This window comes from Coregonus lavaretus, assembly GCF_964263955.1.
Source record: "Coregonus lavaretus genome assembly, chromosome: 36".
In the NCBI taxonomy this organism is placed as follows: Eukaryota; Metazoa; Chordata; class Actinopteri; order Salmoniformes; family Salmonidae; genus Coregonus; species Coregonus lavaretus.
The window spans coordinates 26,610,308-26,622,931 of NC_140023.1; the positions used below are offsets into that span (position 1 = coordinate 26,610,308).

The 12,624-nt window shown below is 42.8% G+C and overlaps 1 protein-coding gene across 1 annotated transcript; it reads right to left on the reverse strand.

The window, feature by feature from the left end:
* Positions 1-313: 313 nt before the first annotated feature.
* drgx (dorsal root ganglia homeobox) lies at positions 314-4,884 on the reverse strand (the record flags this gene model as incomplete). The annotated part of the gene is made up of 6 exons (XM_084153119.1): positions 314-711; positions 864-976; positions 1,408-1,583; positions 3,372-3,473; positions 3,900-4,003; positions 4,827-4,884. The coding sequence occupies 6 exons, from the start codon at positions 4,882-4,884 to the stop codon at positions 314-316; spliced, it is 951 nt and encodes a 316-aa protein (XP_084009245.1).
* Positions 4,885-12,624: the final 7,740 nt, after the last annotated feature.

Sequence of the window (12,624 nt, forward strand, 5' to 3'; positions counted from 1 at the left end):
TACGTGTGCTTATAAGGGGACCGCAACGGCCCCACGATATTCAGCAATATTAACCCACAATAAATAAATCACACTCATACAATATCTTGATAGTTGAATCCATAGAGTATGATATCTGGGTAACCACTCCTCTCCCTGCTCCAGTAGTAATAGGACAAGGTCCATAGTTGTGCTTTAGGAGGAGTAGGTAGAGGGAGGGTGGTTGTAACAATAGGCACAGTCACACCACAGGAGTTTAAGTCCTAGTCCTTCCGTCTGTCTGTACATCCACACTGTCTGTACGTCTGTCTCCTCTGGGCAGCAACATAGACACTCACTTTTTCTCCAGTGGTTCCTTGGGGCAGAGGGGGTGTTTGTCAGACCCGGTACCCTGAGTCGGGGTCTTGGAGCCTGTGCTGGAAGCCTCGTCTCTGGAGCCTCTCCCCACGGCTCCAGAGACGCCCAACACTGATCCAGAAACTACTCCCAGGGCAGGGCCCATCCCGGGCCTCGTCAACCCAGCCCCAGACACTCCAAGCCCCGACAGGCCTCCTACTCCAGTCCCATGGCCGGCCCCCAGCAGGTTGGCTGACTGTAGCACGGCCTCAGAGTGCTCCCGGGCCTTCATCCGCAGGGCTGCCACACTGGCCGTACGGTTGCCCTGACAACCGTAGGGGGGCAAGAAGGACAGGCCCATGGGGTCAGGAACACAGCATGAGCACAGACCACCTCCTGGTAAGACACATACACACAGAAATAAACACAGGTCAGGTTCAGGAAATTGTTTTACAGTAGAGTATGTCTATTATCACCACCACCATCACCATCCTCCTCCTCTCCTCTAACCATTGAGTGTGTTAGTTGTGTTAACTGTGTTAATTTACCCTTCATTGTGGCAACGTGTGACAGAGCCTGGGCATAGGTGGCTGAGTTCAGGAGGGTTCCTGGTAGACAGGAGGGGAAGAACGGACCACCAGGACCCACCGCTCGGTTTATACTGGGGGAAGAGAGAGGAGGGAGGTTAGTTTAAAATGACTCCGAGAGGAGATAAGAGGTTATGGTTATCCTGCAACTGAGGGAAAGTGAAGAGGAGTGAAGAGGAGAGAGGAGGGGAAGATGAGTGGGTTAGCATTTGTGGTGACTCAATCACATGTGGAAGGTCTGAAGTAAACAACAAGCAAATAGTGGCTGGTCTGAGATTTCAGCATTACAGACAGCTGTACACTCAGAATCCTGTGATCTGCTGTTCAGCACCACATAACAGTGGACAGCGACCATGAGGTGCAGCTGTAATGTTACTGGCCACTGGGAAAACCCAATGTAATGGGAGAAGAGGCCTAACTCTGGAGGAGAAGGCTCCCCACAAACTCTATGCTAGACTATACAGCCATCCCTGTCCCACCTATGTCCCTGTCCCTGTTCTTTTACCTCTGCTGCATCTCCAAAGGTTCCTTCTGTTTCCTGCTCTGGTCCACAGGAGACTGGGAGTTCAGACTCCTGGACGGAGGAGTGCCTCCCTCGTTCATCGGCTCCTTCCCTCCGTCAAGGTCTGTACTCCCTCTCTCTGTCTTTCTCCACTTGGCCCTGCGATTCTGGAACCACACCTAAACAGGAGGAGAGGAAGTAAAAAAATACAATGTTGCTCCATGCAATCTCTCTCCCTTGTACAATTGAATGTAGTCCAATGAATACCTGCTTTTATATGTTGACATGTTACAAACCCAGACCAGCATATTTGTATTTATGCACACAGGAGCAGAAGGTAAGATTCAGTTGGTCAGAAAACGGACAGATTTCATTAACCATGTCTCATCACCGAAATATGGACATGGTCTATTGTGTCTTGCTATTAAATGTATCAAAAGGATGTCATTATTTTGGTTCATGATAATATAAAGATAAGATATCACTGTGTGTGTATGTGTGTGTGTATGTGTGTGTGTGTGTGTGTGTGTGTGTGTGTGTGTGTGTGTGTGTGTGTGTGTGTGTGTGTGTGTGTGTGTCAGACCGAAGCACTCTGCCTGAGTGACTTTGCACTGCCACTTCTCCCAAACTTCACCCACCCATAGTCTCCAGCCTGCCACATACTGCCAACTTCTATATCCTAATTGAATGAAGGTCATTGCCTATAACAACATTTAATTGAGCAATTTTTCATTCTCATATTTTAATGACTTCCCACTGACAGTCAGGGCGCTTTAGAGAGAGAGCTGTGATGAAGTCGTTTATTCCCCTATTTAGTGATTGTTTGACAACATCAGATTCGATTAAGACTGCACTCGTACACGCATTAATCATGATGTGTGTGAATGGAATGGGGTGGAGCGGGTGTGCGAATCAGAACGACTGCATGCGCCCTGCACGCGGGACAGAACAGTCACCATTGTGCAAAAGCCTAGGTACAATGATGTCAACAGCCAAACAAAACGAATCCCATTCAGGCAATGTACAAAAAAAGGATAACCGTTTAGTTTAGTGACAGGACAACAATATGGCGGCTTGTTGTGATTGTGAGGCAGGCTATCTCACCCCTGCACCTTACAGCTAAAGAGTCGTGATCCCGTCCCTCTGAATGGCTGGTAATTGCTACATTAATCTCCATTTGGCACCTGCTTTAAGGAGGAGGAAACCCATTGACACAATACAATAAAGACGGGCCAACAACACTACAACAGAAAGGACATTTATTTTCTAATAATAATGTAAGTTTAATATCCCTGCATGCTGCGGCAGATTCATGTTCAGATTTAATAATAGCAATGCTGTAATCGGATTAGAACGGAATAATTTGTTTACAATCCCTAATTTACAGCTCGGGATTCCATTATCCCGCGCGCCGTCGGCTTTAAGCAATAGTAAGATGACCCAGGGGAAGCAAAGCCTAACTATTATATTTCCTACAATTAGATCTGCGCTCACAACAAAACCCAAAAGCAAATCTGGAATGCAGGAAATTACATACAGGACACACTGAATTGAATTACAACTGACCAAGTTTATAACCACACATATGTGGAGGGCAAAAAATAAATATTAACAATGTAAAGATGTGTGTGTGTGTGAGCGCATATTTAATGGTCTTAACATTTTTATCTACTGCCCTCTTTAAAAGCATCCCTTATGCTTTTTTTTTTATGAGCTGCGGAAACGGACGCACATGTATGATGTATATTTTGTACCTTTGTTTTGAGATGCGGACAAATTAGTGAAGAACATTATCACTGTTTAATTATGAATGACCGATTAATCAACCTGATCTAATATTCACCATTATGTTGATGTTATTAAAGAGGATCGGGAGAATGACAGAGTGCCTTAATTTACCCTCTCTGGTCAAACCTGCTCAGAGCCCGCTACTTCATTCCTGTGTGCGTGCGTGCGTGCGTGCTCACCTGGACACGCGCCTCCGTCAGGTTGATCTTCATGGCCAGTTCCTCGCGCGTGAACACATCCGGGTAGTGAGTCTGCGCGAAAACAGCCTCCAAAGCTTCCAACTGAGAATAAGATCAATATTACATTAAGAGTTTTAAAGTTATGCGACTTTATTATTCATAACACTACACAAAATTGTATTTTTATGTTGGTGTTGGTTTTTAAACGAAATATACAAAATCTACAAGGTACCTGTTTTGGTAAGTACCCTAGCCTACTTTCAGAAGCGATAGGCCTATATATACTGTAGGTCTATGAATAGCCTCACTAGGCAACAAAATGCTATTAACTAGAATAAGTGCAAGTAATAAGGAAGTGATAGGCTAAATTGTATTATTATGTTGGAAATAATAAGCATCATCATAATAATCGTTATCAACAACATTATGGAAATATTAGGCCTACATTTGTTATTGGATTACATTCGTTATAACCAATGTACAGAGTGATATTTCTAAGCAGTCCAGAGTTTTATAATTGATTGCTACCTGTTGTAGAGTAAATGTTGTTCTATTTCTACGTTGTTTTCTCCGCAGAAAGCCGTCATCAAAATCACCTGCTGACGCATGGTTGGCAAACCCGTTGGTGTTCACTGAAAACATAATAATCGAAGAAATGTTTCAATAAAAATACTTGGTGATATAAATACATTGAATACATTTGTTTGTTTTCACTCAAAAACGGACATGGAAACACTTTGCAACATATTTTTACAGCAAAAACATCAAAACTAAGGGATCAAGCAGGAGTTTATTTTTTAGGATGTCAGTAAAAAGGATGGCCCATTGAAACGGACTATAATCTACTTGTATTCCACTTATTGGAGCCATGAAACATTGATGTCCCGGTCTGAGGCATGACACCCAACATCTGTGGCCGCAGACGGGACACCACACCCGCCTCAGCCTCGGGGCTAACACACACACACACACATTTCAAACAGTTCATAAAACAAACAAAAATACGCTATTAAAACAAGCTTCTTCAAAAATAAGTATGATCTTTAAAGACAAACAAAAACTCGCGACAACCGTTTAAAAAATTTATGGAACATGCAGTAATACATATATACAGTATCACAGCTATATCAAGGGAACAGTTTTATAGTACTTTACACGAAATGATGAACACACACAAATGCACACATACTTTATTTACCACAATGAAATAAAGTGGATACAAATATGTTATTCAGATGTTTACAGTTTTCATGAGTCATAACCCTTAAACCACTCTTCTTACAGCCTATTCAGAGGTAGGGTCAGGCTGCACATATTTATACTCGATTGCAAGGATATAGAAGTTATAGGCTGATGTAGCCTACACTTAGTATTTCCAAATCAAAACAACACATTCTAGCCCATCTATGGAGAAGCGGTCCCAAAAGTTGCAGCATTAGGCTATGGTCTACTTACGCGTATTAGTCCGACAGCATTCTCCATCCAGCTGAGGGGGACAGTGAAAGTAAAACATGATGGTTTTCTGGGCTTTGTTTATCTATGGATATGTGTGGACGAAAGCCCGATGTCACGGAGAAATCTGAAAATAAATCAAATAATTTCAGTCGCAAATCAGAGAATAACGAGTCAAGATGTGTCCAAACTGTCTGCATCAATATTTGACATTAGTGGAACGGGCCAAAATCCAACCATTGTAAGCCTAATCAGTGTAATTATTACAATGTTTATATCAATGACAAAATAGGAAAAGACAAAAACTCCCTGCTCTTCCCTCCCAAATAAAAAAACAATAAAAGTAATTTGCGCAACAAACCAAATTACTAGGCTATAAAACACTGGAATAAAACATGAAATAGCATGAAATGTGCTCACACCAAAGTTATTAGCGGAGATTAATCCTCATCAAAATAGTCCACAGGGCAGCACTCACCAAATGAGTTAAAGCGACAAATCAGAAATAATGCCCAGATCTCTTGCAAAAAAAAGTCATAAATGATAGTAAATGATATGAAACACGTAGCCTATCTAAGATAGAACATGGTAGATATTCCGGCTGTCTGTCATACCTGCTGAGTATTTGTCTTGCGCTGGTCCAGGGGCGAGGAGGAGAGGATGCTGAGGGCGCGAAGAGTTTCCTGTATGTTTGAGGTACCGGCAAATCCACTGTCACAGTCACACTCGCTCTCTCTCTGTCCCACTATCTATCTCTACAACCTCTCTTTCTCTTTCTCACTCTCTCTCTCTCTCTCTTACTCACTCCCCTCTTTCCCCCACAGCATCCCTATCGGAGTTTATCTTCTCTGCCTTTCTCTCTCTGGGAGTGTCCAGATGTCTACAGCGAGTTGAGGCTTTCAGCTCTTGCTGCCTTTAGAATCTCACGCTTAATTGGTTCTAATCGGATTACCGCGGCTTTGTCTTCTCACTGTGAGTGGGACCTCTCTCTCGCTCTCTCTGTGTGTGTCTCCGTATGTGTGTGTGTGAGAGAAACATCAACTCTCCCAGGTATCTGAGAATTCAAATATTTTCCCCGGCAGATTATTCTGCTGTTATGTCAGTGGTTAGTCCCTGGCCATAAAAACACACACGCACACACATTCTTTATTTGGTTGCTTCTATATTAAAAATCTAAGATGACTTCTGTTGGGTTTGAGATTGACTGCCAGGCCGTTAATTGCTCTTTAGGTGGGTTACCGGGTCCACTTTACAACGGGCTGCGCATATCATAACATTTACAATGGCCAGAATTTTGATTTTCTTCACAGCAAGGGGTCCCACAATTTTATATCGCTTCCACGGATAAACGATATACCATGGGACCCTTTCAATTAGTTTTAAAGCGAATCTGGGACATCACAGCGCAGACGCTGGAGTCTCTATGGAGAGGCGAAATGAGGCTCCATACTGCACCTGACATTTGAAAGAGGATGGTGGGATTGGAAGAGGAGGGTGGGATTGGATCAACGCACATAAGGTGGAGAAGCCGGTCTAATGGCAGGTAATTGGGTCTGTAATATCATTACAGTCGGGTAATGGCCAGTTACGGCCCGTGCGCTATTAAGAGCGTCCCCTGTGTGCAGCATTTATGATATTAAAAGGGGGAATAATAATGATATTTTGGTTATTAAATGCATGTAATTAATTTTTGCACTGCTGAAAATAAAGTTATTACGACTTCCGACTAGAGGCAAGGAGAAAATTGAAATAAAGTATTAAACTCTTAGATTTTTTTTTTCTAAGAGTACAGAGAGAAACAATCTGTGTGTGTGTGAGTGCGTGTGTCAGTAAGGACCCTCTTTATCATGTGAAGTCTGTCAGCGTAAAACTGCAGCTTTCTCTGTCACCTCACTTAGGACTCAGACACACCAATAGCGTTTTCTGGTAGGCTATTTAGCACCTCTGAACATAATTTTGGACCTGAGTGCCAACCGATTCTACATGTAGAATCGCGTGAAAAATGGCAGTCAGATGTCTAGGCCTACAGCAAGCAGGTGGTCCCTAAAACACAACGCCCTAGACCATTGGCAGAATGCTAGATCACATTCATTGTGGTGTGCAAGTCTTAAAGGGATACTGCAAGTTCCTGCCCAGACGAACTCCTGGATACCATTTTTATGTCTCTGCCTGCAGTATGAAGGTACTTCTGGGAGCCAATGCTAACTAGCATTAGGGCAATGACTGGAAGACTGTTGTTTTCAACTTGTTCTAGAACCCAGGAAAAAAAAAAGTAGCCTATCAGAAAATAATTTGCTAACTACGTTTGAATTTATGCTCATGAATGGAACATATTTAAAATCAGATAATGGTAATTAGCATAATTAACTGACATTCAATAACAAAAGACAAACCTGGAGGATTTTGTGATACATTTTTATTTACATGGGGGCCTCACCCTGAAAAAAATCAAACTATGTAGCTCTCACCAGTGTTGCCAACTTAGCGACTGTCGCTATATTTAGCGAGTTTTCAGACCCCTCTAGCGACACATTTTCAAAAAAGCGACTAGCGACAAATCTAGCGACTTTTTCTGTTGTTATTGGAGACTTTTGGAGACTCTGACGTGAAAGCACATATCGTTCTTACTCTTCTTAATGAGCAGCGAGTGCTGCCGTGGGCCCCACCCCCGTCCCAAAGCACTCACAGGTGGCCCAGTCGTCAAGCAGCAGTCCCTCCCAGCTGCAGTCAGAGCAGGAGATGTTCACCACTCCGCGTCCAGACTGGAGATGAATCGCGCATGCGGGAAGCCGCCACTGGCTGATCCCGCCCTGGCTTACATTCAGGGTGGGATGTCTATGATTGCCTATGGAGCAGTGAGGGGAACGGCACCTCCGTACCATCAGGCTCTGATCAGTCCCTACACCCAAACGAGGGCATTGCGTTCATCCACCTCTGGCCTGCTGGCTCCCCTTCCTCTGCGGAAGCATAGTTCCCGCTCAGCCCAGTCAAAACTGTTTGCTGCTCTGGCACCCCAATGGTGGAACAATCTCCCTCACGACGCCAGGACAGCGGAGTCACTCACCACCTTCCGGAGACATTTGAAACCCCACCTCTTTAAGGAATACCTGGGATAGGATAAAGTAATCATTCTACCCTCCCCCCCCCCCCACCCCCACCAAAAAAAAAAAAAAAAAAAAAAAAAAAAATTGTAAAGTGGTTAACCCACTTGCTATAGGGTGAATGCACCAATTTGTAAGTCGCTCTGGATAAGAGCGTCTGCTAAATGACGTAAATGTAAATGTAAAATGTAGGGTGTTTTTTACTCACTTTTTGTCTCTCCCACTACGTTATTCCTCTCTCCTACAGCATCCATCACAATTACATGCACATCGCCAATTAAGCAAATTAGGTGATGACGTCATTTAGCGACTGGATTCGAACTTGCAACCTTTGGAATCAGAAGCAGATGCCATCCCAGTCAATAATGCCCTAGCAAAACCCGAAACCTACTTGAAGGTAACAGCGCTCACTGTTGCACCCTAGTGGCCGGTTTCCCCGTCATTTCCTGACATCCTCAGACATGGATGGACGTGAAATACTGACTTGTGTCACGGGTGACCTGGCTGAAAAACGTTGGCCAACAGTTGATGAGGAAAGGCTGAAGATAAAGAACAGGCTTGTCCAGCTTGCAGTAGCTGAACTGGACCAGATTGAGAGCGAAAAGGAGGAGCGCAACACTAAAAAGGTCACTAGTTGGGCATTGACCGTTTCCACTGACTGGGCTGTGCACGCAGGGGTGACGTTATATTGGGAGACTGATGGAGAGGTGAAGATGAACGAAAACCTGCGCTAGTTCTACGCTGAGGTGAGGACGTCTACAGGTGACGAGTACTCCATCAGCAGCTACGTGGGGCAGCCTTCGGCCTCGTGCCTTCTCACACCGCTGAGATTTGCGGTAATTCCTTGGCAACGCACAGTCTGGAGTGTATTAATGCTTACCTACTGACACAACCCGAAACCCCACACGATTAGGTCTCTCTCTCTCTCTCTATAGCCAATAATACACTGAAGAAAAATATAAACGCAACAATTTCAAACATTTTACTGAGTTAGCTCATATAAGGAAATCAGTATCTGGTGTGACCACCATTTGCCTCATGCAGCGCGACACATCTTCGCATAGAGTTGATCAGCTTGTTGATGAATGGCACCAATGGGACTCAGGATCTCGTCACGGTATCGCTTTGTATTCAAATTGCCATCGATACAATGCAATTGTGTTCGTTGTCCGTAGCTTATGCCTGCCCATACCATAACCCCACCGCCACCATGGGGCACTCAGTTCACAACGTTGACATTGCAAACCGCTCGCCCACACAATGCCATACTCGCTGTCTGCCATCTGCCCGGTACAGTTGAAACCGGGATTCATCTATGAAGAGCACAGTTCTCCAGCGTGCCAGTGGACATCAAAGGTGAGCATTTGCCCCCTGAAGTCGGTTACGACGCCGAACTGCAGTCAGGTCAAGACCCTGGTGAGGACGACAAGCACGCACTTGAGCTTCCCTGAGACGGTTTCTGACAGTTTGGCCAGAAAATCTTCGGTTGTGCAAACCCACAGTTTTATCAGCTGTCCGGGTGGCTGGTCTCAGACGATCGGCAGGTGAAGAAGCCAGATGTGGAGGTCTTGGGCTGGCGTGGTAACACGTGGTCTGCGGTTGTGAGGCCGGTTGGACGTACTGCCAAATTCTCTAAAATGAAGTTTGAGGCAGCTTATGGTAGGGAAATGAACATTCAATTATCTGGCAACAGCTCTGGTGGACATTCCTGCAGTCAGCATGCCAATTGCACGCTCCTTCAAAACTTGACACATCTGTGGCATTGTGTTGTGTAACAAATGTTGTGTTGTGTGCACAGTTTAGAGGGACCTTTTATTGTAACCATCACAAGGTGTACTTGTGTAATTATCATGCTGTTTAATCAGCGTCTTAATATGCCACACCTGTCAGGTGGATGGATTATCTTGGCAAAGGAGAAATGCTCACTAACAGGGATGTAATCAAATTTGTGCACAAAATTTGAGAGAAATTAGCTATTTGTCCGTATTAAACATTTCTGGGATCTTTTATTTCAGCTCATGAAACATGGGACCAACACTTTACATGTTGCATTTATATTTTTGTTTAGTATAGTTGCAGAAGTCTATTTATTGTTTTGGAATTGGGCCATAGGTTTTTGCCGAGCTTAGTTTGGTACACCGGGAAAGACATGCTCCAAAATAAAATCCTAAAGTAAAGTAGAATAGTGCATGCTTTTAATTATTTGAGCTCAAAAGGACTAAAGCAGTCAATCTGATTCCATTTTGGACAAATCCATATATTTTCCCCATGTATGCAGACACGAAAAAAGCTCTGTGTAATGTTTCTACCGTTGATAGTCAAATGCACTGTTCATAATAACTAAAATGGGTTAATAGTGGTTGGGTAAAATCGTTGCTCAGAGGTTGTAAAAGGCAGGTGCTCATGTGTAGTAGAAAGGGGATGAACTGATTTGAAAGAAAAGCTATTTTGAAAGATAACCTTGAAGCTAAATCATAAAGAAATATTTTCTACAGAGTATAAATAAGTGGTTGGCATTATAAAATAAGGATCTCCATAGAATTAGAGAAACAAATAAAATACACTATACACTTTAGATTTTATGGAAGATTTATTCCATCATTATGAAATGCAGTCATGTTATTGTGTCTATAAAAGTTGGCATCTACACATTTCTATCTACACAACTGACAGGTATAGCAACCTGGACTCGGATGTAGACCAAACATAATAAATGTAAATCCGGGACACAGCAATTGGTATGATATGTTACGTTTCGTATGGTATGTATTAATTTGTGGTTGTCCATCATCCATTTCATATGGTATGTTACGAATTGCAATTCATATATGTTACGAATTGCAATTTGTACAATATGTTACTAATTAGCAAAACATTTAGCAAAATAATATAGCTAGTTGGCTAACGTTAGCTAGGCTAAGGGTTAGGGGTTAAGATTATGAGTTAGTTCAAAGGGTTAAGGTTAGCTAACATGCTAAGTAGTTGCAAAGTAGCTTAAAAGTAGTAAGTAGTTGCAAAGTTGCTAATTAGCTAAAATTGTCCGTGATTTTAGAACATGCAACCTTTGGGTTGCTAGATGTTCGTGTTACACGCTCACCCAACTTTAGTTTTTGCCTTAATTAACCTTCTGTTTTATGTAACCATACCAAACATATCATATTAATCTGCTTGTCCCGGATTTATGTTTACTATGTTACGTCTAATCTATGAGACCATGTTGGGTATAGAGCACAGGCGGCCGGTGGCACCTTAATTGGGGAGGACGGGCTCATACAAATGGCTGGAACCATTCCACTCACTCCATTCCAGCCATTATTATGAGCAGTCCTCCCCTTAGCAGCCTCCTGTGGTATTGAGGTAGATCAGGTTTGATTTAGTCAGCTATTACGATGTCGTAATATTTCTCCACAAGCTCCCCTTGGCTTTAGAAAATCAAGTTGTTCAATAGCCTTAAAAAATAGGAAAAATCAAGTCCTTACATCTTCGGTCGATACGAGAGAAGATAGTATAGGAGAGCATTTCAATTGACCCCCCCCCCCCCCTTGACACTCCAAGAAAAATATGATACTCCAAGAAAATGTATGAATGAACGCATTAACTTTTGTTTCAATATTAATTGTTCCAAGAGCAGCGCAAATATTAATTTAGGAATATTGCAAAATCCAACCTCAACATAGCAATGTATAATACCATAAAGATCCATTGTAATACTAATATACACAGTGTACAAAACAGTTGGAACACCTGCTCTTTCCATGACAGACTGACCAGGTGAAGGCTATGATCCATTATTGATGTCACCTGTTAAATCCACATAAAATCAATGTAGATGAAGGAAAGGAGACAGGTTAAAGAAGAATTTCAAGCCGAGACAATTGCGACATGGATTGTGTGTGCGCCATTCAGAGGGTGAATGGGCAAGACAAAAGATTGAAGTGCTTTTGAACGGGGTATGTTAGTAGGTGCCAGGCGAACCGGTTTGAGGAGCCCTGTGGAATGCTTTTGACATCTTGTAGAGTCCATGTCCAGACAAATTGATGCTGTTCTGAGGGCAAAAAGGTGTGTAACTCAATAGTAGGAAGGTGTTCCTAATGTTTTGTACACTCAGTGTCTATTGTAGTTCTCCCTAGAGTCAATCCCTGACTACTATTCTGCAAGCAGCACTAAGGATGATGTCACTTTCCTATGGTAATGAAGAAACCGAAATAAAAGCACGCATTTCAAAACATTGCAAGGTGGATGGATACTCATTCAAAAAATATTACATTTGAATCAATGTCGATTTTTAGTGCTTCAAATGCAAGAATGAATTTATGGAATATTTGTTAAATATGTTTTTTAAAACATTATTTTAAGACTACTTGAAAAATACAATGTTCAGACTGGTATGTTGACAATATTGGGCTTAGTGAAAAAATGATTATTTGTGCCAATATAAAAGTGGGGTTGGGAGTACTCAGTAGGGTCTGTAGAATCTATATATGGTGTCATTTCATGGGCACTGAATAATACAGAGTGTTGCCGGCCTTTTACTACGCCCATTCCATAGGCTACAACGCACATCGGCACAGTCTTTTTTCCCTCTATAAGCCAATATGTAATTTATAGGCCTACAGTGTATTGTGTTGGGACTACTGGAATGGGTGGAGTAAAAGTGCTGGCTAGGTATGTAGACATCAGTCCCCCAAGAAATAAAATCA